The sequence below is a fragment of the Oncorhynchus gorbuscha genome, linkage group LG17 (genome assembly GCF_021184085.1).
Source record: "Oncorhynchus gorbuscha isolate QuinsamMale2020 ecotype Even-year linkage group LG17, OgorEven_v1.0, whole genome shotgun sequence".
Taxonomy (NCBI): domain Eukaryota; kingdom Metazoa; phylum Chordata; class Actinopteri; order Salmoniformes; family Salmonidae; genus Oncorhynchus; species Oncorhynchus gorbuscha.
In genome coordinates this window covers 51,739,721-51,761,344 of record NC_060189.1, presented here as the reverse complement: position 1 = coordinate 51,761,344, position 21,624 = coordinate 51,739,721, and the positions used below count along the sequence as shown (strand labels likewise).

At 42.0% G+C, this 21,624-nt stretch overlaps 2 protein-coding genes across 5 annotated transcripts in view; both read right to left on the bottom strand.

The window, feature by feature from the left end:
* The window catches only part of LOC124001613, a 35,736-nt gene extending 28,369 nt beyond the window's left edge, over nt 1–7,367 (bottom strand). For all 3 annotated transcript variants that reach the window (XR_006832825.1, XM_046308558.1, XM_046308557.1), the window contains exons 1-3: nt 6,880–7,367; nt 1,130–1,260; nt 749–937 (exon numbers count right to left, since the gene is read on the bottom strand). Coding sequence is in view for 2 of the 3 variants with exons in the window: in XM_046308558.1 (XP_046164514.1) it covers nt 749–937; nt 1,130–1,260; nt 6,880–7,174 (615 nt within the window). In the remaining variant the exon portion in view is untranslated. The remainder of the gene's footprint in view (nt 1–748; nt 938–1,129; nt 1,261–6,879) is intronic.
* LOC124001614 (gastrula zinc finger protein 5-1-like) overlaps nt 1–21,624 on the bottom strand; it is a 532,153-nt gene that overhangs the window by 415,642 nt on the left and 94,887 nt on the right. The gene's annotated exons all lie outside the window — the stretch shown is intronic.

Genomic DNA, 21,624 nt, shown 5'->3' with positions numbered 1-21,624 from the left:
TCTCCACCTTCTGGGGGCTGCTGAAGCCTTTGTTACAGAACATGCAGAGGAACCATTTTTCTTTACTATCACCTGATGTTGCTCCCCCTCCTCGAGCCTTGGCCCTTTGGTCCTTTGAGTTCAATAACTGATCGAAAAGGACACGGCTGTGTGAATTGGAAGGCTCCATCGACGTGGACAATGGGTCCCGATCCCTGAGCCTGTATAAATGGGACTGGATGGCGACATTTACATTTTTCTCTAAACTGTCCATGTAAACTAAGAAATCCCTGCCCTGTGAGTGTCCTTCTCCTAAGTGAGTCTCGTCTATATTCCATGTCAGAGGAGTGTCGTCCTCCACTTTCACAGTCACCTCATCTATGACCAGACCCTCCACTTTCTTATCTAGGAACCCTTCAGAGTATACACTACTACTATACCGGTTCCAGTCCCCTCTAGACAGATCAGTCTGTGTCTCTAAACCCAAGGGCATGTTGCCATGGTCCATCTCTGTAGCGTAAGAACAAAACGGATCATTGCCAGTCTCTAACACGTCACCCGAGTCCCGATGGGAATGAACCATCCTAGGGCTCGGGTTACCGTAAAGTAAATACTCTGAGCTGGAAGCAGGAGGACAGCGCAGATGCTCCAGCTCTAGTCTCTCTGGGGCTGATCTGTGGTCAGATCCTGTGTGTAAGAGCCTGCGTGTTACAGTTAAAGTCTTTGTGTCTGTCTCTGACTTGAGGACGGCGTTCAGCGTTCCACTGACCTCCGTGATGCAGCGTTGGGTCCTGGGCTGCGGCACTGTAGCGATGTCCTCCGTGGCTACAGGGGGCGCCACTCCCGCCGCTGCTCCAGTCTGGATGTCTCTGCTGTGTCGTGGGTCCTCCTCTCCTTCAATCCTCTTCTCCTTGACCAGAGACGATCCTCCAGGACCTGCAGTCTCTGCATCTGTAGACTGACACAAGACGAGAGGAGGTTATTATCGGTACATGAGATGAATTGGATAACAAAGTCTCACAAGCTCCCCTAAGGCAGATAAATAAGGATGTACATGGAAGCAAGTAAATAGCTGAGGGGAGCCTTTCTGAAATAAACGTACCACATTTTAATGTACTGTAATTTGTTTACGTTACACTATGACACTAACCTCTATCACAATAACATGCTGGGTTGAGGTTCCAGTCTCCTCATCTATAGCTATGGGTTGGTCATCTCTCCATGTATTGTGTCCCGCTGGCTTCACAAAGCTCCTGTGGCCTCCAGTGAGATGTCCTTCACCTACGAGAGTGATTGGGGGAAAGAGGGTGCTTAAGTTAAGTACCACTGTCAATGCTCAATGATATATTGTACACTATTGACACCGTCTACAATTGGCAATGATGTTATCAGGGCTGGACAACCACATCTGGGGATCTGGGGCACCTACAGTGGGCTCTGAAATGATTGACACCCTTGATAAAGATGAGCAAAATAAATCATTAAAATACTGAGCAACATTATATGCAAAACAAATTGGGGAAATGATATTATATTATACTAATACAATTGCTCAGAGAACAATATTTTGTTTTACACCCATTTTTAAATACTTTCAATACCTTAATGGCACCGATACTTTTTCTAAAATGCTTTATGAGTTGGAGAACACATTGGGAGGAATCTTACACCATTCCTACGTACAGAATCCTTCCAGATCCTTGATATCCTTTGTCTGTGCTTATGGACTGCCCTCTTCAATTCAAACCACAGGTTTTCAATGGGTTTCAAATCCAGAGACTTAGATGGTCATTGCAAAAAATTTATTTTGTGGCCAACTAACCATTTATTTGTGGATTTTGATGAGTGCTGGATGATTCACTTGCCGCCAAGTTTCAGCCTCCTAGCAGAGGCAACCGGATTTTGGACTAAAATCCTGGTACTGCCGTTGATATTAACAAGGGCCCCAGGACCAGTGGAAGCAAAATAGCCCCATAACATCAAAGATCCAACACCATATTTTACAGTAGGTATGGGGTTGTTTTCTGCTCATTTCAACACCAAATCCACCACTTAACCAGCATGGCTACCACAGCATTCTGCAGTAATACGCCATCCCATCTGGTCTGCACTTAGTGGGATTATCATTTGTTTTTCAACAGGACAATGACCCAACACACCTCCAAGCTGTGTAAGGGCTATTTGACCAAGAAGGAGAGTGATGGAGTGCTGCATCAGATTGAACTGGCTTCCACAATCACCCGGCTTTTACCCAATTGAGATGGTTTGGGATGAGTTGGACCGCAGAGTGAAGGAAAAGCAACCAACAAGTGCTCAGAATATGTGGGAACTCCTTCAAGACTGTTGGAAAAGCATTCCAGGTGAAGCTGGTTGAGAGAATGCCAAAAGTGTGCAGAGCTATCATCAAGGCAAAGGGTGGCTACTTTGAAGAATCTAAAATATATTTGGATTTGTTTAACACTTTTTTCGATACTACATGTTTCCATGTGTTATTTCATAGTTTTGATGTCTTCACTATTATTCTACAATGTAGAAAATAGTCAAAAATAAAGAAAAACCCTGGAATGAGTAGTGTGTCAACTTTTGACTGATAATGTATATCAAACAATTGGATCCAAAAATCTGAGCAGGTGGGGCTGACATGCTTATAGCGTTGCTAAGACTTTCTAAATATGTGCAAAATGTATACTATTGCACTGTTAATATTTCTATTAATATGATCTATTATTGTTATTTATATTTTTTTAATGACTTTCCATATTATTTGGTTAGTTCTCTTTAAAAAGCACCCTCATAGATATGCAATAGACCTACCATGCTTTGAATGTGTTAGTGAAGGGTGGCAGTACTGAATTGTTTTCATGGGACTGCCCATATTTCCCTCTGGCCTACGCCAATTGGTGGCCAAGGATTTGCCTTAGGACGCAAAGGTGCGTCATAAGTCAGGGAGATGGTCTGATGGTCTTGGGTCTAGATATGGGGGAGGTTTTAGTGGGTGAAATATTAGGACAATTGGAGGTTTACAAAGTTGCAGCTACAGTATGCTTAACAGTGCAAATATTATGCTACAGCTATATGGACACTTAATCAACCTGGTGCTTTTGAATGGTAAGTTTACAAACAAGTATAGCCAATTACAATTGCAATTGCTGAGCAGATCATAAAAAAAGAAGATACATTTCTACCTGGCTAAAAGAGAAAGAATATAATATATATTGTTTACAGGAAACTCACTACAAATATAGATGAGACTGGGAGGGAGAAATATTTTCGTCATAGAAACTCAAAAGGGGTGATTATACTAATTAATAAAAAAATGTAATCCGATTGCTCACACTGGGCAAACAGATCCTCGGGGAAGGTGGATTATTTTAAATATGCTACCAGACCAAAAACAGATATGGCTAATTAATGTATATGGGCCAAATAATGATGATCCACAGTTCATCGAAAATATATATAATAATCTATTGAGCTCACAAGCAACGAATTAATCTATTATTATGGTGGGAGATTATAATACGGTTTTAAGTACATCAATGTAAAGAAAATCGCACTACAAACTATCACCCTCAAGCACTTAAGGAGATCACAAATATCATGGCTCAATTAGAACTAGTGGATATATGGAAGCTGAAAAACCCTGACCTTGTAAGATATACACGGAGGAGGTTTAATCAAGCTAGCCGTCTGGATTTCTTCCTGGTCTCATTCATCCTGGCATCAAAAGTTTTTAAAAGTATTAAAAGGAGACAGAATGCGATCGGACCACCATCTAATTGGCCTCCATATAACTCTTACAGAATTTCCACGTGGACAGGGATATGGGAAATGTCATCAAAGCCTATTGGAAGACAATGTATTCTTAATTAACTAAGACAAAATAATTCATAATTGACTTGTTTCTGCACAACAGAAGATCCCCTTATTGTATGGGTCACTTTTAAATGTACTTTTAGAGGCCATTCAATACAATACAAATCAAAAGCAGTTTAGCTCAAAAGAGATTAGACTAATAAGGAAATAGTGGAAATAACAGCGCAGGTAGATGGTAATGGAAACTGTATTATAGAGGTACAAAATAGGTTAGAGGAAAAACAAAAATAATTTGGGGTACTTATTCAAGAACAATCCAGAGTAATGTATTATAAAAAAATAAAACGAATTGGATGAAAAATTGTGAAAAATGCACAAACGTTTTATTGAATCTTCAACATAGAAATGCTACAAAAAATAATTTACAGAAACTCATTACAAATGGAGTCATCCATGACTCACCAAATTATATTTTGAAAGAAGCTAAATCTTTGAAACATGTTTTATTTTTGTATTTTTTTCAGTCTCCTCCATTTCCACTGAATGATGTTAACTATAAGGATTTCTTTCCTAATAATAATGTAAAATTAACAAATTTACAGAAAGACCTGTGCGAAGGCCAATGTACAAAGGAGGAACTGTTTAAGGCAATTAAATATTTTCAATCTGGAAAAACACCAGGGCTTGATGGTATACAAGTAGAAGTACATCAGACCTTTTTGATGTACTCAAATATCCATTATTAGCGTGTTTTAATTCATCCTATAAAAATTGTAGACTTTCAGGTACTCAACAAGGTCTGATTTTATTACTACTAAAACAGGACCCAGATGATAAGTATAAAGATCCAGTCCATTTAAAAAAACGGAGGCCTCTTACACGAGAATCCTGCCGAAATGCATTGCACATAGAATAAAAAATATTTTACCAGATATTGTTCATCCCGATCAGACATGTTTTTTACATGGACGATATATTGGAGATAATATATGACAATTACTTGAAACAACATGATGAAACATCAAAGATATCAGGCCTGGTCTTCATAGCAAATTTTGAAAAGGCGTTTGATAAAGCACGACTAGAATTTATATATAAATGCCTGGATTACTTTATTTCGGTGAATCTCTTATACAATGGGTTAAAGTTATGTACAGCAACCCCAGATGTAAAATAGTAAATAATGGCTACTTCTCAAAAAGTATTGAGCTTTTAAGAGAAGTAAAACAAGACTACCTGTTTGTTTCCATATCTATATACTACAGTATCTCAGCAGCGCTTCCCTTCCCTCTGTTTTCTACACATTTACTCATGCTCTTATGTTGATTCAATTTAAGTCCAGGTTACATTTTGTAACATGTAACATCAAGAGTAATGCAGTCATCTCCTGATAAATGAGTGAGTGAATGCATATGTTTATGTACATAATGCATTTACTTGAACGCAGACTCAGTGATATGACGTGACCACACGCAGTAGTGTGAACCACCCTCCAAGATCCCACTTTTCATTACATTATCTACAGCTACTGTTATTGTCATGTTGGTTAATCTAATCTGCAAAGAACTTGTGCTTGCCATTTCATCCTTGGGCACAGTGAGATACACAGATGCGCTACATACACGACCACTGCAAACACTCCAAGAGTGACGAGAGCAGCTGTGTTTCTGGATTTTGCCATCTCCTTCTTCAAGTCCCCCTTTGGTCACTGTCTGCCTGTCGAGGGCAAGTGACGGGCAGAACCACCCATAGCACCCACCTCCTTTCTATCCCACATGCCAGAATAGAGAGATGGCAACAACAAAAAAATCACCCATACTCTATTTCTGCAAACTCTGAGGATCTCCCTCTTCTCATATGATGTACTTTACTTCTCATTCATACCTTTGTTTTCTCAACTAAATGGTGTTTTATTATTTATGTTTCGATGTTAGCCTATACCCATATATTTCAGTCTACAACTGCCAGTTGGGTCTATTAGATCAAATAAACAAGTGCACGACACATCTGTTCCACAGAAATTGAAACATTTTACATTTTTCAATCTTAATTACTGACAGGTTGGTTTTCACAAGTTGTTCATTTAATTAATCAATTAGGTCAATTCATTGTTGTAAATCCCTTTTTGGTATTTGTGAGTTCAACATTATTCAACTGTTTGTTATGTCCTGTATTATATTCAACCACAAGTGCACTACTGTAGTACTGAGCTATGACATGTGGTGGAGGATGGGAGACAGGAAAGGAATAACAATAGTAATATGACTAATGAAAGCATAATTTTAAGACAAGACAAGACGAGGGAAGCTCAAAATAAAAACATGCCAGCCAGATGAGCCAGTGTATGAACTGAATTGCACATGAATGAATTGACAATAGCTGCATAAGCGCTCACTTGGTGATCTGAAAGCTAAGTTAATGTGCAGTTTCCAAGTTTTTTGTTGTTGTTGCTATTTTGAATCGTAAAAACTCGTTTTAGCAGCATAATTGTCACGGGAAATCAGCTTTGTTTACATACCGGTTTTGTCTGTAATGATCTCCAAAATTGGACGCATTAGTTTATCACACCATTGATACAGCAACGGACGCTAACAACTAATTGAATCCTATTGTGGCGCAGAGATGGACACATTTTGGTAAGTGGACAGTATTTGTCATGACAGGCCATCAATCTTAACAGTTATTTTTGGGGGGGTTGGGGGCGCCAAGGGCAGTTGCCAGTTCGGTAATCGGCCTTGGATGTAAGGTAATACTACTCATTACTTATTGATATACTATTTATTTATTATGTTCCATGCATCACATTATTTTAATTGAGTGTGACAATAGGAAAAACAGTAAATCAAGAATATGGTTAGAATTTTATATTGTGTCTTTGTACAAAAACAATTTGCTCTTAAATTACCGTCCTGGTAAAATAAAAATTGCACGATAGCTAGCTACCTAACTAAGTATTCAGGGGAAGTATTGCATACTACTAACCAAAAACTGACCAAGACCCATATCTGGGTAACACATCTCAACACATGCGCATATTGTAACAGGGCGACAGGTTCGGCAGCCTTGGCCATCTGCTAAATGTACCTCTTGCCATTCCTCTGTATCTGTCGAGGACCTTGACACTACTGGGACGACTGGCGAGAACGCGCTCTCGCGTTGTCCTCTCTGCGCGCTCCCGTGCTACCTTTAGTTCCAGTAGCTGTAGTTTCCTTCGCAATGTCCTATTTTCTTTCTGGCTTTGAGTTATTTCCAAACGAAACACTGCATAGTCGTCGTCTACGAGTTTGCATATGTCTGCCACGGCTGAATTCGCTAACACCTCCATGATGGAGGCTATTTGAGTGTGAAAAACCATAACGTTACTGTTACAGTTAGCCATTGTTAGCAAACGTTAAACAGATAACATCTATCAACTAAATTCTGTCTCCAACGCGAATTAAACACTAACTGGAGTGAGAATATGATGCTGAGCATTTAAATGAGACATATTTTGAGTTCCAGGGTAATAATAAATGGCTAAATAACAATAATAAAAACGCTAACGTGGAAACTGTTTCTTAGGCACTGGTCACTTCCGTTTACACTGAAGATAAATTATCTTATTGGTTGGCGTCATAGCCCAAAGGGTGTGGTTTAATTGAAAAAGTATGCGCTCTATTCTTTTAAATACGGTACTGTTTATTACATCAAATCTCCGATGATCGTTATCTTTCAAGCTGAGAACAGACTTGTTTAGAAAGAATAGAGTAGAAAATACTGACTTAATTCCATTTACATCACCTCAGTATTTGAATTTATTACGGATCCCCATTGGCAGCCGCTACTCTTCCTGGGGTCCGGCAAATTTAGGGCAATTATACAATTTAAAAAACATGACAATACATTCATAACAGATTTCCCAACAGATTTCCCAACACACTGTGTGTGTGTGTATGCATATGTCTGTGCCTGTGTTTGTGTTGCTTCTGAGTTCCCACTGTTGCATAAGGTGTTAAAAAAAAACATATATATATGATTCTACTGCTTGCATCAGTTACCTGATGTGGAATAGAGTTCCATGTAGTCATGGCTCTATATAGTACTGTGCGCCTCCCATAGTCTGTTCTGGACTTGGGGGCTGTGAAGAGACCTGGTGGCTTATCATGTGGTGTATGCATGGGTGTCTGAGCTGTGTGCTTGTCGTTTTAACAGACAGCTCAGTAGATTCAACATGTCAATACCTCTCAGAAATACAAGTAGTGATGAAGTCAATCTCTCCTCCACCTTGAGCCAGGAAAGATTGACGTGCATGTTATTGTTTGCTCTCTGTGTACATCCAATGGCCAGCCGTGCGGCCCTGTTCTGAGCCTGTTGCATTTTTCCTAAGTCCCTCTTTGTGACACCTGACCACATGGCTGAACAGTAGTCCAGGTGCGACAAAACCAGAGCCTGTAAGATAAATATTAAACTGTCCTTGTTTTAGCCTAGATTTACTGTCTCTCTAAAAACAGGTATTTACACAAGTACAGTACCAGTCAAGTTTGGACACACCTACTCATTCCAGTTTTTTTCTGATTTTTTTTCCCTTTTCTACAATAATAGTGAAGACTTCAAAACTATGAAATAACAGATATAGGATAATGTAGTAACCAAAAAAATGTTAAACAAATAAAAAATATATTTTATTTGAGATTCTTCAAAAGTAGCCAACCTTTGTAACGGCGTTCTTCGTTTGTTGAAAGAGAGTCGGACCGAAATGCAGCGTGGTGTTTACTCATGTCTTTAATGAAGAAAAACGGAACGATACATGAAATAACTAATAAATACAAAAACAACAAATGGAACGTGAAACCTATACAGCCTATCTGGTGAACACTACACAGAGACAGGAACAATCACCCACGAAATACAAAGCGAAACCCAGGCTACCTAAATACGGTTCCCAATCAGAGACAACGAGAATCACCTAACTCTGATTGAGAACCGCCTCAGGTAGCCAACCTATGCTACACCCCTACTCAGCCGCAATCCCAATACCTACAAAACCCTCAATACGAAACACAACATAAACCCATGTCACACCCTGGCCTGACCAAATATATAACGAAAACACAAAACACTATGACCAAGGCGTGACACTACAAACTTGCTGCTGCCTTACTTATCATACCATCTGGTAGTGCCTGTCTTAACTGCATTAAATCGTTTTAAATAAGCTATTTAGCTACAGTAGCCAGCTAGCTAGCTAGCAAAAGTAACAATGCTAATTAGATACTAATGTCCATGGATATTTCCATGGATATTTGAATAACAGTACCCATTCCTAACTCAGTCCCTGCAATGATACAAAAATAACCATGTCATTCAACACAGTCAATTTTGTATTTAACCTCAACAAAATGGTCATAATCGCAGAAGGTGAAGTACAGTACTTTTATTGCACAAAAGACGTATGTGACAATTAGAATAACTTTTCTCACTATGGTAACACTTTACCTTTTCTGTAAATCTGGTACCCTCACTTTGATAAAATACATTTTGGAATACTTTGGAAAAGGTTCAACATTAGATTACACACAGCTTCACGACATCAATTAAGGCACTATCATTTCCTCATAAAACACCAGCATCATGGTTGTTGCATCATGGGGGAGGTCTGTCCAGGATATATATGCTTTGCTTTTTGACACCAGACTCCACAAAGTAAGTCCTGCAGGCTCTAGATTATTACCTCTTGATTATTGTCCAGTCATGTGGTCAAGTGCTGCAAAGAAGGACCTAGTTAAGCTGCAGCTGGCCCAGAACAGAGCAGCATGTTTTGCTCTTTGTAATCAGAGGGCTAATATCAATCATATGCAAGCTAGTCTCTCTTGTCTAAGAGTTGAGGAAAGACTGACTGCATTGCTTTTTGTTTTTTTTAATAAAAAACATGAATGTGTTGGAAATTCCTAATAGGTTGCATAGTCAACTTAAACACAGCACTGACACACACACGTACCCCACCAGACATGCCACCAGGGGTCTTTTCACAGTCCCCAGGTTCAGAACATATTCAAGGAAAAGCACAGTATTGTACAGAGCCATGATTGCATGGAACTCGCTTCCATCTCATATAGTGCCAGTGAACAACAAACCTGGTTTTAAAAAAACAAAGCAACAACTCACAGCACAACACCTCTCCCCATGTAACCTACTTTTGGGGTGTATGTACTGACATCCACCAATCAGGCCTTTATGGTAGTGGCCAGATGGAAACCACTCCTCAGCACCTCTCCCCCATGTAACCTACGTTTTGTGTGTACAGTGCATTCAGAAAGTATTCAGACCCCTTGACTTTTTCCATATTTTGTTACATTACAGCCTTATTATAAAATTGATTAAATATACACACAATATCTCATAATGACAAAACAAAAACAGGTTTTTAGAAATTTTTGCTAATTTATATCACATTTACATAAGTATTCAGACCATTTACTCAGTACTTTGTTAAAGCACCTTTGGCAGTGATTACAGCCTCGAGTCTTCTTGGGGATGACGCTACAAGCGTAGCACACCTGTATTTGGGGAGTTTCTCCCATTCCTCTCTGCAGAACCTCTCATGCACTGTCATGTTAGATGGGGAGCGTTGCTGTACATCTATTTTCAGGTCTCTCCAGAGATGTTTGATCAGGTTCAAGTCCGTGCTCTGCAGCACTTGACCATATGGATCACACCTGTAGGAGCAGGATGGAGCATCACTAGCCAAGTCTGTCTGTTCTCTCCCGCCACATACAGACAACTCCCGGTCCCCGCAGACCAAATCTACGCCTTGCCATGGTTGCAGCCCGTCTATAGTCATGGACACTAAGTCTAGATGTTTTTTTGTGTTCCACTGTCTGTTTCTGGTTGAGTGTTGTTCTCCAGCCCAGATTTGAGGATGCTGGTCCATCCACTGGCACCCACTATGTAGCCTCTGGTCCCAGCCTGCTCAGTGACATTGTCCCCTGGGCCCTTAGCTGGGTCTGGGAATCCAAGATGGCCGCCCAGTCTCCTCTGTTAGTCTCCAGCCAACCACCTGCAGGGAATGGTTAGAAAATAGACTTTACAAACATGGCAGAGAAAACTCTATGGAGTTTCTTTTTTGTCAATTACCTGGTCAAGTTCATACATTTTATAATGTGTTTTTTATGTAAACATAAGTTGTACTGATTTAATTTTATGAATGAAAATAAATAATAGCAAGGTGCATCAATAGACTGTCGTGGAAATTTCCTGTATTACCAAATGATGAGAGAGCAAATCACACCGGTCAGAGGTACACTTAAACTTCACCTTTAATAAGAATTAAGCTTTTGCTTTAGCATTTGACTTTCAACATTTCAGCATCTCTAATGAAAAGTTGGGAGTGTTCAACATAATGGCAACTGAGATATTTTATAGCAAAGATCCACCCCCTAGTCGACATGACAAACCACAGACAATGGGAACTGTTCACAAAGAAAGACTTTTACTTGAGAGAGGAGTATCCCATAGCCAGACAGCATTAGCTATAAATTATCGTTCAGTTTGGTCTCCTAAATGAGGTTCCAATCTCGTTCTTGGTCCAACATAGTACCAAAACATTACCTCATCCAATGGAACATATCACTTGTCAATTCTAGATACTCCCATCTCAAATACACTCCCTCATGGACAAGCTCATGGAGGAGAGTGAGCCTCTAGGTCTTATACTAGGTCAAGAGAAGGGCAACATCAGAGGGGACATACAATGGTTCCAGACACTGCCATACTCTTCCCCCAAATGGGAAAAGGAGGGAGTGACTAACACACAGACATTGTGGAGCCAAGAGATAATTTGTTCCCCCTCAATCATCCTTTCACATGATTTAAAAGATACGTTCACATATGAAGACAAGCCTGATCTCTCCCCTCTCTGGGGCCCAAGTAACTGAGCCCTAGCTGAGAAGGGATAACTGCAAACTGCCAACCCTAACTAATTCTGATTCATCCCCAACAATTCCCATTGAAGTATATCTACGTTCTATATATGTATGTACAGAACATGACCAAAAATATGTGGACGCCTGCTCGTCGAACAACTCATTCCAAAATCATGGGCATCAATATGGAGTTGGTCCCTCCCATTTTGCTATAACAGGCTATAACAGCCTCCACTCTTCTGGAAATGCTATCCACTAAATGTTGGAACATTGCTGCAGGGACTTGTTTTCATTCAGCCACGAGCATTAGTGAGGCCGGGCACCAATGTTGGGCGCTTAGGCCTTGCTTGCAGTCGGCGAACCAATTCATCCCAAAGGTGTTTGATGGGGTTGAGGTCAGGGCTCTGTGCAGGTCAGTCAAGTTCTTCTACACCAATCAACAAACCATTTCTGTATGGACCTTGCTTTGTGCACGGGGCATTGTCATGCTGAAACAGGAAAGGACGTTCCCCAAACTGTTGCCACAACGTTGGAAACACAGACGCGTTTAGAATGTCATTGTATGCTGTAGCGTTAAGATTTACCTTCTCTGGAACAAATAGGCCTAGTCCGAACCATGAAAAACCATCTCAGACCATTATTCCTCCTCCACCAAACTTTACAGTTGGCAATATGCATTGCGGCAGGTCGCATTCTCCTGGCATCCTCCAAACCCAGCTTTGTCTGTCGGACTGCCAGATGGTGAAGCATTATTTATTACTCCAGAGAATGTGTTTCCACTGCTCCATTGACGGCATGCTTTACACCACTCCAGCCGACGCTTGGCATTGCGCATGGTGATCTTAGGCTTGTGTGTGGCTTCTCAGAAAAGGAAACCCATTTCATGAAGCTCCCGACGAACAGTTATTGTGCTGACGTTGCTTCCAAAGGCAGTTTGGAACTTGTTACTGAGTGTGGCAACCGAGGACATACGAATTGACTTGTTGGAAAGGTGGCATCCTATGACTCTGCCACTTTGAAAGTCACTGAGCTCTTCAATAAGGCCATTCTACTGCCAATGTTTGTATATGGAGATTGCATGCCTGTGTGCTCGATTTTATACACCAGTCGGCAATGGGTATGGTCTACAGTCAATCACGGACTACAAAAGAAACCCAGCCCAGTCACGACCAGGATGTCTTGCTCCCAGGCAGACTAAATAACTTTTTATATGCTTTGAGGACAATACAGTGCCACTGACACGGCCTGCAACGGAAACATGCGGTCTCTCCTTCACTGCAGTCGAGGTGAGTAAGACATTTAAACGTGTTAACCTCTGAAGGCTGCAGGCCCAGACGGCATCCCCAGCCGCGCCCTCAGAGCATGCGCAGACCAGCTGGCCGGTGTGTTTACGGACATATTCAATCAATCCCTATACCAGTCTGCTGTTCCCACATGCTTCAAGAGGGCCACCATTGTTCCTGTTCCCAAGAAAGCCCCGTAGCACTCACTTCCGTCATCATGAAGTGCTTTGAGAGACTAGTCAAGGACCATATCACCTCCACCCTACCTGACACCCTAGACCCACTCCAATTTGCTTACCGCCCAAATAGGTCCACAGACGATGCAATCTCAACCACACTGCACACTGCCCTAACCCACCTGGACAAGAGGAATACCTATGTGAGAATGCTGTTCATCGACTACAGCTCGGCATTCAACACCATAGTACCCTCCAAGCTCGTCATCAAGCTCGAGACCCTGGGTCTCGACCCCGCCCTGTGCAACTGGGTACTGGACTTCCTGACGGGCCGCCCCAGGTGGTGAGGGTAGGCAACAACATCTCCTCCCCGCTGATCCTCAACACGGGGCCCCACAAGGTGCGTTCTGAGCCCTCTCCTGTACTCCCTGTTCACCCACGACTGCGTGGCCACGCACGCCTCCAACTCAATCATCAAGTTTGCGGACGACACAACAGTGGTAGGCTTGATTACCAACAACGACAGACGGCCTACAGGGAGGAGGTGAGGGCCCTTGGAGTGTGGTGTCAGGAAAATAACCTCACACTCAACGTCAACAAAACTAAGGAGATGATTGTGGACTTCAGGAAACAGCAGAGGGAACACCCCCTATCCACATCGATGGAACAGTAGTGGAGAGGGTAGCTAGTTTTAAGTTCCTCGGCATACACATCACAGACAAACTGAATTGGTCCACTCACACTGACAGCGTCGTGAAGAAGCAGCAGCGCCTATTCAACCTCAGGAGGCTGAAGAAATTCGGCTTGTCACCAAAAGCACTCACAAACTTCTACAGATGCACAATCGAGAGCATCCTGGCGGGCTGTATCACCGCCTGGTGATGCAACTGCTCCGCCCTCAACCGTAAGGCTCTCCAGAGGGTAGTGAGGACTGCACAACGCATCACCGGGGGCAAACTACCTGCCCTCCAGGACACCTACACCACCCGTTGTTACAGGAAGGCCATAAAGATCATCAAGGACATCAACCACCCGAACCACTGCCTGTTCACCCCGCTATCATCCAGAAGGCGAGGTCAGTACAGGTGCATCAAAGCTGGGACCGAGAGACTGAAAAACAGCTTCTATCTCAAGGCCATCAGACTGTTAAATAGCCACCACTAACATTGAGTGGCTGCTGCCAACACACTGTCATTGACACTGACCCAACTCCAGCCATTTTAATAATGGGAATTGATGGGAAATGATGTAAATATATCACTAGCCACTTTAAACAATGCTACCTTATATAATGTTACTTACCCTACATTATTCATCTCATATGCATATGTATATACTGTACTCTACATCATCGACTGCATCCTTATGTAACACATGTATCACTAGCCACTTTAACTATGCCACTTTGTTTACTTTGTCTACACACTCATCTCATATGTATATACTGTACTCGATACCATCTACTGTATGCTGCTCTGTACCATCACTCATTCATATATCCTTATGTACATGTTCCTTATCCCCTTACACTGTGTATAAGACAGTAGTTTTGGAATTGTTAGTTAGATTACTTGTTGGTTATCACTGCATTGTCGGAACTAGAAGCACAAGCATTTCGCTACACTCGCATTAACATCTGCTAACCATGTGTATGTGACAAATAAAATTTGATTTGATTTGATTTGATTTGAAATAGTCAAATCCACTCATTTGAAGGGGTGTCAATACTTTTGTGTATATATAGTGTATGTTGCCCTTACATTGCTCCCTTATCTTCAGTTCACTTAGCAGATCAATGCTCTCTGGTCCGTCTTCTATAGTCTCCTCTGACTAGCAGCAGATCAGGCTTCCCATCCTCCATGTCTACTGACTGCAAGAGATAAGGATGGGTTTAGTTGACACCGTTTGGGTTGGAATTGGATCTTTCAAAGGCATGTCAAGACCAGGGCCGGTATCCAGAAAGTGCCTCATAGTAGAAGTACCAATATAGGGTGGCGCAGCGGGCGGTCTAAGGCACTGCTTGGCAGTGCTAGAGGCGCCACTACAGACCCTGGTTCGATCACGGGCTGTATCACAACCGACCGTGATCGGGAGGGCGGCGCACACAGGGTCGTCCGGTTTAGGGGAGGGTTTGGCCGGGGTAGGCCGTCATTGTAAATAAGAATTTGTTCTTAACTGACTTGCCTAGTTAAATAAAGGATCTGTCCATATATTCTTATTAATTATGATCTACAAGGCAAAACGGATCAACACTCCTACTCTGAGACACTGACCTAGTACCATTCAAACAGTAGATTAGTGTGGGCTCACCTCAGCGAGACTGTGTGTGGTCCTGTGCTGCTCAGCTGTTTCCTCTGTGGGTTCAGGAGGAGGTGTAGTCTTGTTGTCCTCCATGACCATGGTCCCCTCAAGGTTCCCCAGACCCTCCTCACCACCCCTCTTCCTTCACCAGAAGCACCTCAGGACCCTCCTCCTCCTGGAAGAGAGAGGTGATACAGATTACACAGACATACACTTGAACAAGTCAGTGCAAAAAATAAGAATAGATACGAGTAAAACAAGGGGGTCAAAACAAATAGTCTGTGTAGCCATTTGATTAACTGTTCAGCAGTCTTATGGCTGGGGGCGTAGAAGCTGTTAAGGATAATTTTTCCCAGACTTGGCTCTCCTGTATCACTTGTCGTGCAGTAGCAGAGAGAACAGTCTATAACTTGGGTGGCCTTTCTCTGACACCCCCTGGTATAGAGGTCCTGGATGGCAGGGAGCTCGGCGCCAGTGATGTACTGGGCTGTACGCACTACCCTCTGTAGAGCCTTGCAGTCAGATGCCGAGCAGTTGCCATACCAAGCGGTGATGCAACCAGTCAGGATGCTCTCTCTGGTGCAGAGAACTTTTGAAGGATTTGAGGACCCATTAAAAATATTTTCAGTCTCCTGAGGCGGAACAGGCATTGTGGTGCCTTCCTCACGACTGTGTTGGCGTGTTTGGACTAGGGTTGCAAAGGGTCAGAAACTTTCCGGACAATTTATGACATTTTCCATGGGAAGTTAAGCCCTGGAATTTGGGGAATTTTGCTTAAATGTATCTAAAAATTTAGCTTAAAACAGTGAAAACATTTTTGTGGGATACACATAAGGCAATTCTAGGTCTTGTGGCATATTTTGGTTAAACTATCCCCAATTCAATGGAATTGCAACCCTCTGCATGCACAGTGCATTCTTCCATCACATGTACAGTTGATTCTCAAGATCCTGTACACTAATGAGATGCTATTGAGCCCACACTACTACACTGACTGAGCTAAGGACTATATGCTTTCTGTTTTTTTTTATATTACAATACTGGGTGGGATGAATATATTTTATAGGACATACATAATTTTTTTGTTAACTAGTAGCCTACAGCAAAGTGTGTTTAAATAATTTCTAACTTGTTAACAATTTCTGCTAGTTAGTTTTTTGCTACCGTGTGGGTTTTAGCTTGCTTGAGCCTGCTAACTGAGGACTGTTAATTCACATGTGTCCATACATGTTTCATTTTACAACATGTATCTTACAATGGAGTTGTTTAAACTAACTGCTTAACTATTTAAATGCCACGGCACCATCTGATGTGTGGAGACATTTCACTGCAGCTAATGTAGAAGGAAAAGCTGTGTACATTTACAAATACTGTGCCAAATCATATGTGAAGAATGCAACAAAGATGCAGAATCATCTAGCCAAGTGCATAAAGTTCCCTCAGCGCTCACAAGCAACCTCTGACAAAAGTCCCTCTACTTCTATTTGAGGAGAAAATTATGAATCAGACACCTTATCGATAGCAACAGCTCATGGTCCTCCTGGAATCAGAAGTTTTTTTGGATTCAATGGAGGAACGTAGTCAGAGAAATGCTGATGACTGTCTTGCTCGAGCTCTGTATGCAACTGGTTGACCTCTGATTCTCACAGGCAATGTGTATTGGAAGTTTTTTCTGAATGTTCTTTGTCCAGCATACACCCCTCCAACCAGACATATTTTATCTACTAATTTGCTGGATGCAGAGTTCAACAGAATTCAAGTGAAGGTCAAGCAAATCATAGAGAAGGCTAACTGTATTGGAATCATCTCTGATGGGTAGTCGAATGCTCGTGGGCAAGGAATAATGAACTACATCATCTCCACCTCTCAACCAATATTCTGTAAGAGCACAGACACACCGGTCTCTACATTACAGATGAGTTGAAGGAAGTCATCAATGACCTTGGACCACAGAAGGTATTTGCACTGGTGACAGACAATGCTGAGAACATGAAGGCTGCTTGTCTAAAGTGGAGAAGTCCTACCCTCACATCACACCCATTGGCTGTGCTGCTCATGCATTGAATCTGCTCCTCAAGGACATCATGGCACAGAAAACAATGGATACACTCTACAAGAGAGCCAAATAAATGGTTAGGTATGTGAAGGGTCATCAAGTTATAGCAGCAATCTACCTCACCAAGCAAAGTGAGAAGAATAAGAGCAACACATTGAAGCTGCCCAGCAACACCCGTTGGGCTGGTGTTGTCATCATGTTTGACAGTCTCCTGGAGGGGAAGGAGTCTGCCGATATGGACAGCCCCATCAAGAGGATCCTCCTGGTTGATGTATTTTGGGAGAGAGTGGTAAGCAGCCTGAAGCTCCTGAAACCTATAGCAGTAGCCATTGCACAGATTGAGGGAGACAATGCCATCCTGTCTGATGTTCAGACTCTGCTTGCAGATGTAAGAGAAGAAATCTGTACTGCCTTGCTCACTTCACTGTTGCTCCAAGCAGAGGAAACTGCAGTTCTGAAATACATCAAAAAGCGTGAAGACTTCTGCCTGAAGCCCTTACACACAGCAGAGTACATGTTGGACCCCAAGTATGCTGGCAAGAGCATCCTGTCTGGTGCAGATATGAACAAGGCCTATGGCGTCATCACTACCGTGTCTCACCACCTTAGCTTGGATGAGGACAAGGTTCTTGGCAGTCTGGCGAAGTACACTTCCAAGCAAGGGCTTTGGGATGGAGATGCAATATGGAAGTTGTGCCAACATATCTCATCAGCCATCTGGTGGAAGGGACTTTGTGGATCTGAGGCTCTTTTCCCTGTTGTGTCCCTCATCCTCCAAATCCCAACAGCAGCCACCTCAGAGCGCAACTGGTTCTTGTTTGGGAACACACACCAGAGCATACAACAGGCTGACCAATACAAGGGTTGAAAAATTGGTGGCCATCTGGGAAAATTTGAGGCTTTTTGAGCCTGACAACGAGCCATCCTCAACAAGGTTGGAAAGTGACAGTGAAGATGAGGCCTCAGAGTCTGAAGTTTAAGAGGTGGACATTGAGGAGGTCCAGGGAGAAAACATGGAAGCCTGAAAGGAAGAAAACCAAAGCTTTAGTTTCTTGACTATCATTTCACAGATGTTTAAAATATTTTGGGGTCAATACAATGGTACATTGGGGATCATTAAATATTCCCTTTCTTTTGTTGTTCAGTGAAATCATCCCATGTGAAGAGTCAACTCATTTAATTAAAGTTCAATTCGTAACTAAATCGTTGTTTTATTTCTATCCGGGATGGTGGCCTTCTAGGCAGAGTTCCTCTGTCCAATGTCAGTTCTTTTGCCCATCTTAATCTTTTCTTTTTATTGGCCAGTCTGAGATATTGCTTTTTCTTTGCAACTCTGCCTAGAAGGCCAGCATCCCAGAGTTGCCTCTTCACTGTTGACGTTGAGACTGGTGTTTTGTGGGTACTATTTAATACAGCTGCCAGTTGAGGACTTGTGAGGCATCTGTTTGTAAAACTAGACACTCTAATGTACTTGTCCTCTTGCTCAGTTGTGCACCGGGGCCTCCCACTCCTTTCTATTCTGGTTAGGCCAGTTTGCGCTGTTCTGTGAAGGGAGTAGTACACAGCGTTGTACGAGATCTTTAGTTTCTTGGCAATTTCTCGCATGGAATAGCCTTCATTTCTCAGAACAAGACGAGTTCCAGAAGAAGGTCATTTGTTTCTGGCCATTTTGAGCCTGTAATCGAACCCACAAATGCTAATACTCCGGATACTCAACTAGTCTAAAGGCCAGTTTTATTGCTTCTTTAATAAGAACAACAGTTTTCAGCTGTGCTAACATAATTGCAAAAGGGTTTTCTAATGTTCAATTAGCCTTTTAAAATGAGAAACTTGGATTAGCTAACAGAACGTGCCATTGGAACACAGGAATGATGGTTTCTGATAATGGGCCTCTGTACACCTATGTAGATATTCCATAAAAAATCAGCCGTTTCCTCTTAGCGCATTGAATTCAATAATCAACTCCTTCAACATGCATACAAAAGGATTCCAAAAAGTTACCAGCAAAGTACGTCCAAACGAGTCATACAATGTTTTTTATTCATCTTCAGGTTGTCTAATATGTAAATAAACGATAATATTTCAGACGTAGATTACTATGTTCAATAGGAAAGGAAAAGAACGAAGAGCGTGCCCACATTCACACGTGCAAAAATACTACTTTTGCCCTGGTGCTCACCTTGGAAAGACTACAAATACTTCTTAATAAATAAAAAAACGAGCCTAAAACCTTGTATAAAGACTTGACATCCTAGTGGAAGCCATAGGAACTGCAATCTGGGAGCCAGAAATGAGATCTTTCAATAGCATTGCATTGGAAGTCATTTGGAGCTCCAAGAATAATATTTTGTGGATGGATTCTCCTCGGGTTTTCGCCTGCTATATCAGTTCTGTTATACTCACAGACATTATTTGAACAGTTTTAGAAACTTCAGAGTGTTTTCTATCCAATCCCACCAGATATATGCATATCCTAGCTTCTGGGCCTGAGTAACAGACAGGTAGGCAGAAATTCAAGAAAATAGACCGTGCGCTGAGAGGTTTTACAATAGTAATTTACAACGTTAACAATGTCTACACTATTTCTGATCAATTTGATGTTATTTTAAAATGGACAAAAAAATGCTTTTCTTTCAAAAACAAGAACATTTCTAAGTGACCACTAACATTTAAGCGGTAGTGTATATCCAATGCAAAAAACATCTACATTCAAATGGTATTAATTTGCATAAATTTCTGTTAATTCCCATATATTCCCATTAATTCCCATTAGACATTTCCACCTCTGAATATTCCCCAAAATGTGCAACCCTAGTTTGGACCATTTAAAGGTCCTTAGTGATGTGGACACCAAGTAACTTCAAGATTTCGACCTTCTCCACTACAGCCCTGTCAATACGAATGGGGGCGTGCTTGGCTCTCCTTTTTCTTAAGTCCATGAACAGCTCCTTTGTTTTGCTCACGTTGAGGGAGAAGTTGTTGTCTGGCACCACAATGCCAGGTCTCTGACCTCCTCCATATAGTATAGGCCAGTGGTCCTCATTGCGCAGCCTGCAGGCCACATTTGGCCAGAGAGCCCTTAATTTGCAGCTTGTGGTGATTTTCCATTCATAATACATAACAATGATACAATTTCAATTCAATGTCTTTAATGCAGGCCTGAATCACTTCATTGAATATATCTATTGTTCCCTGGACGGGAGAGATATGGCACTACAGCTCAGCTGTTGAAAAGAAAGGCCGAAATAGAACGTTTGCCAAACAGAACGCAACTGCTCAGCTACAGCGACCAAAACATTAGTTTGCCACTCGCTAATTTTGCAGTCTGGTTGACATGGATCGATTTATTGTAAAAAAGAAATGTAAATCTATTGACAATGAAAATTAGGGGGAAGAGCTGGAGAACAATGTGACAGCTATGAACGAACAACCACTGGAGAACCAGAAAAATCGGGAAGATGGCGGCGGGGAAATGCAGCTAGCTAACGTGGCTCCAGTGGCTAAGATAATGATACGGTCGATTCAAGAACACAGACAGTTCGGAGCACGTGATGCCGCGGAGCTGAACAGACGTTGACAAACCGAGCTCTTCAAAGTTATTCTGTTTTTACCTAAATAACAACGTTGAAACAATATTCTAACATCGGCTGATAAATTGTCAAGTACTTACCTTCCCAAAGAGCCATGGACCTCCAACCGAGAGGCAAGAAGGACAACCAAAACGTTGTTGATTCCCAAGATAACGATAACGCTACAGCTAGCAAGATTAGCATTAGCCCTCATAACTCAGACGACAGTTCCAGACTGTTGCTCTCAGCAGCCTCTTGCGAGCCTGCCGACATGCTGGCTACTCTCCTCTGGGAAATTCAGGATGGTAACAGAGGTCTTTCTCTGAAAATTGATAAGAAATCGGCTGAACTCCATTCTTCCATTGACGACCTGAAATCCTCCATGAATGATCTCCTTTTGAGAACGACTGAGGCAGAGTTGCGCATTAGCACAGTTGAAGATACCATCGCTAGACATGACCAGGTCTTGATACAACTGCAAAAGGACAATGCCTACCTCAAAAACAAGGTAGATCAGATGGAGAACCAGAGTAGACGTAGTAA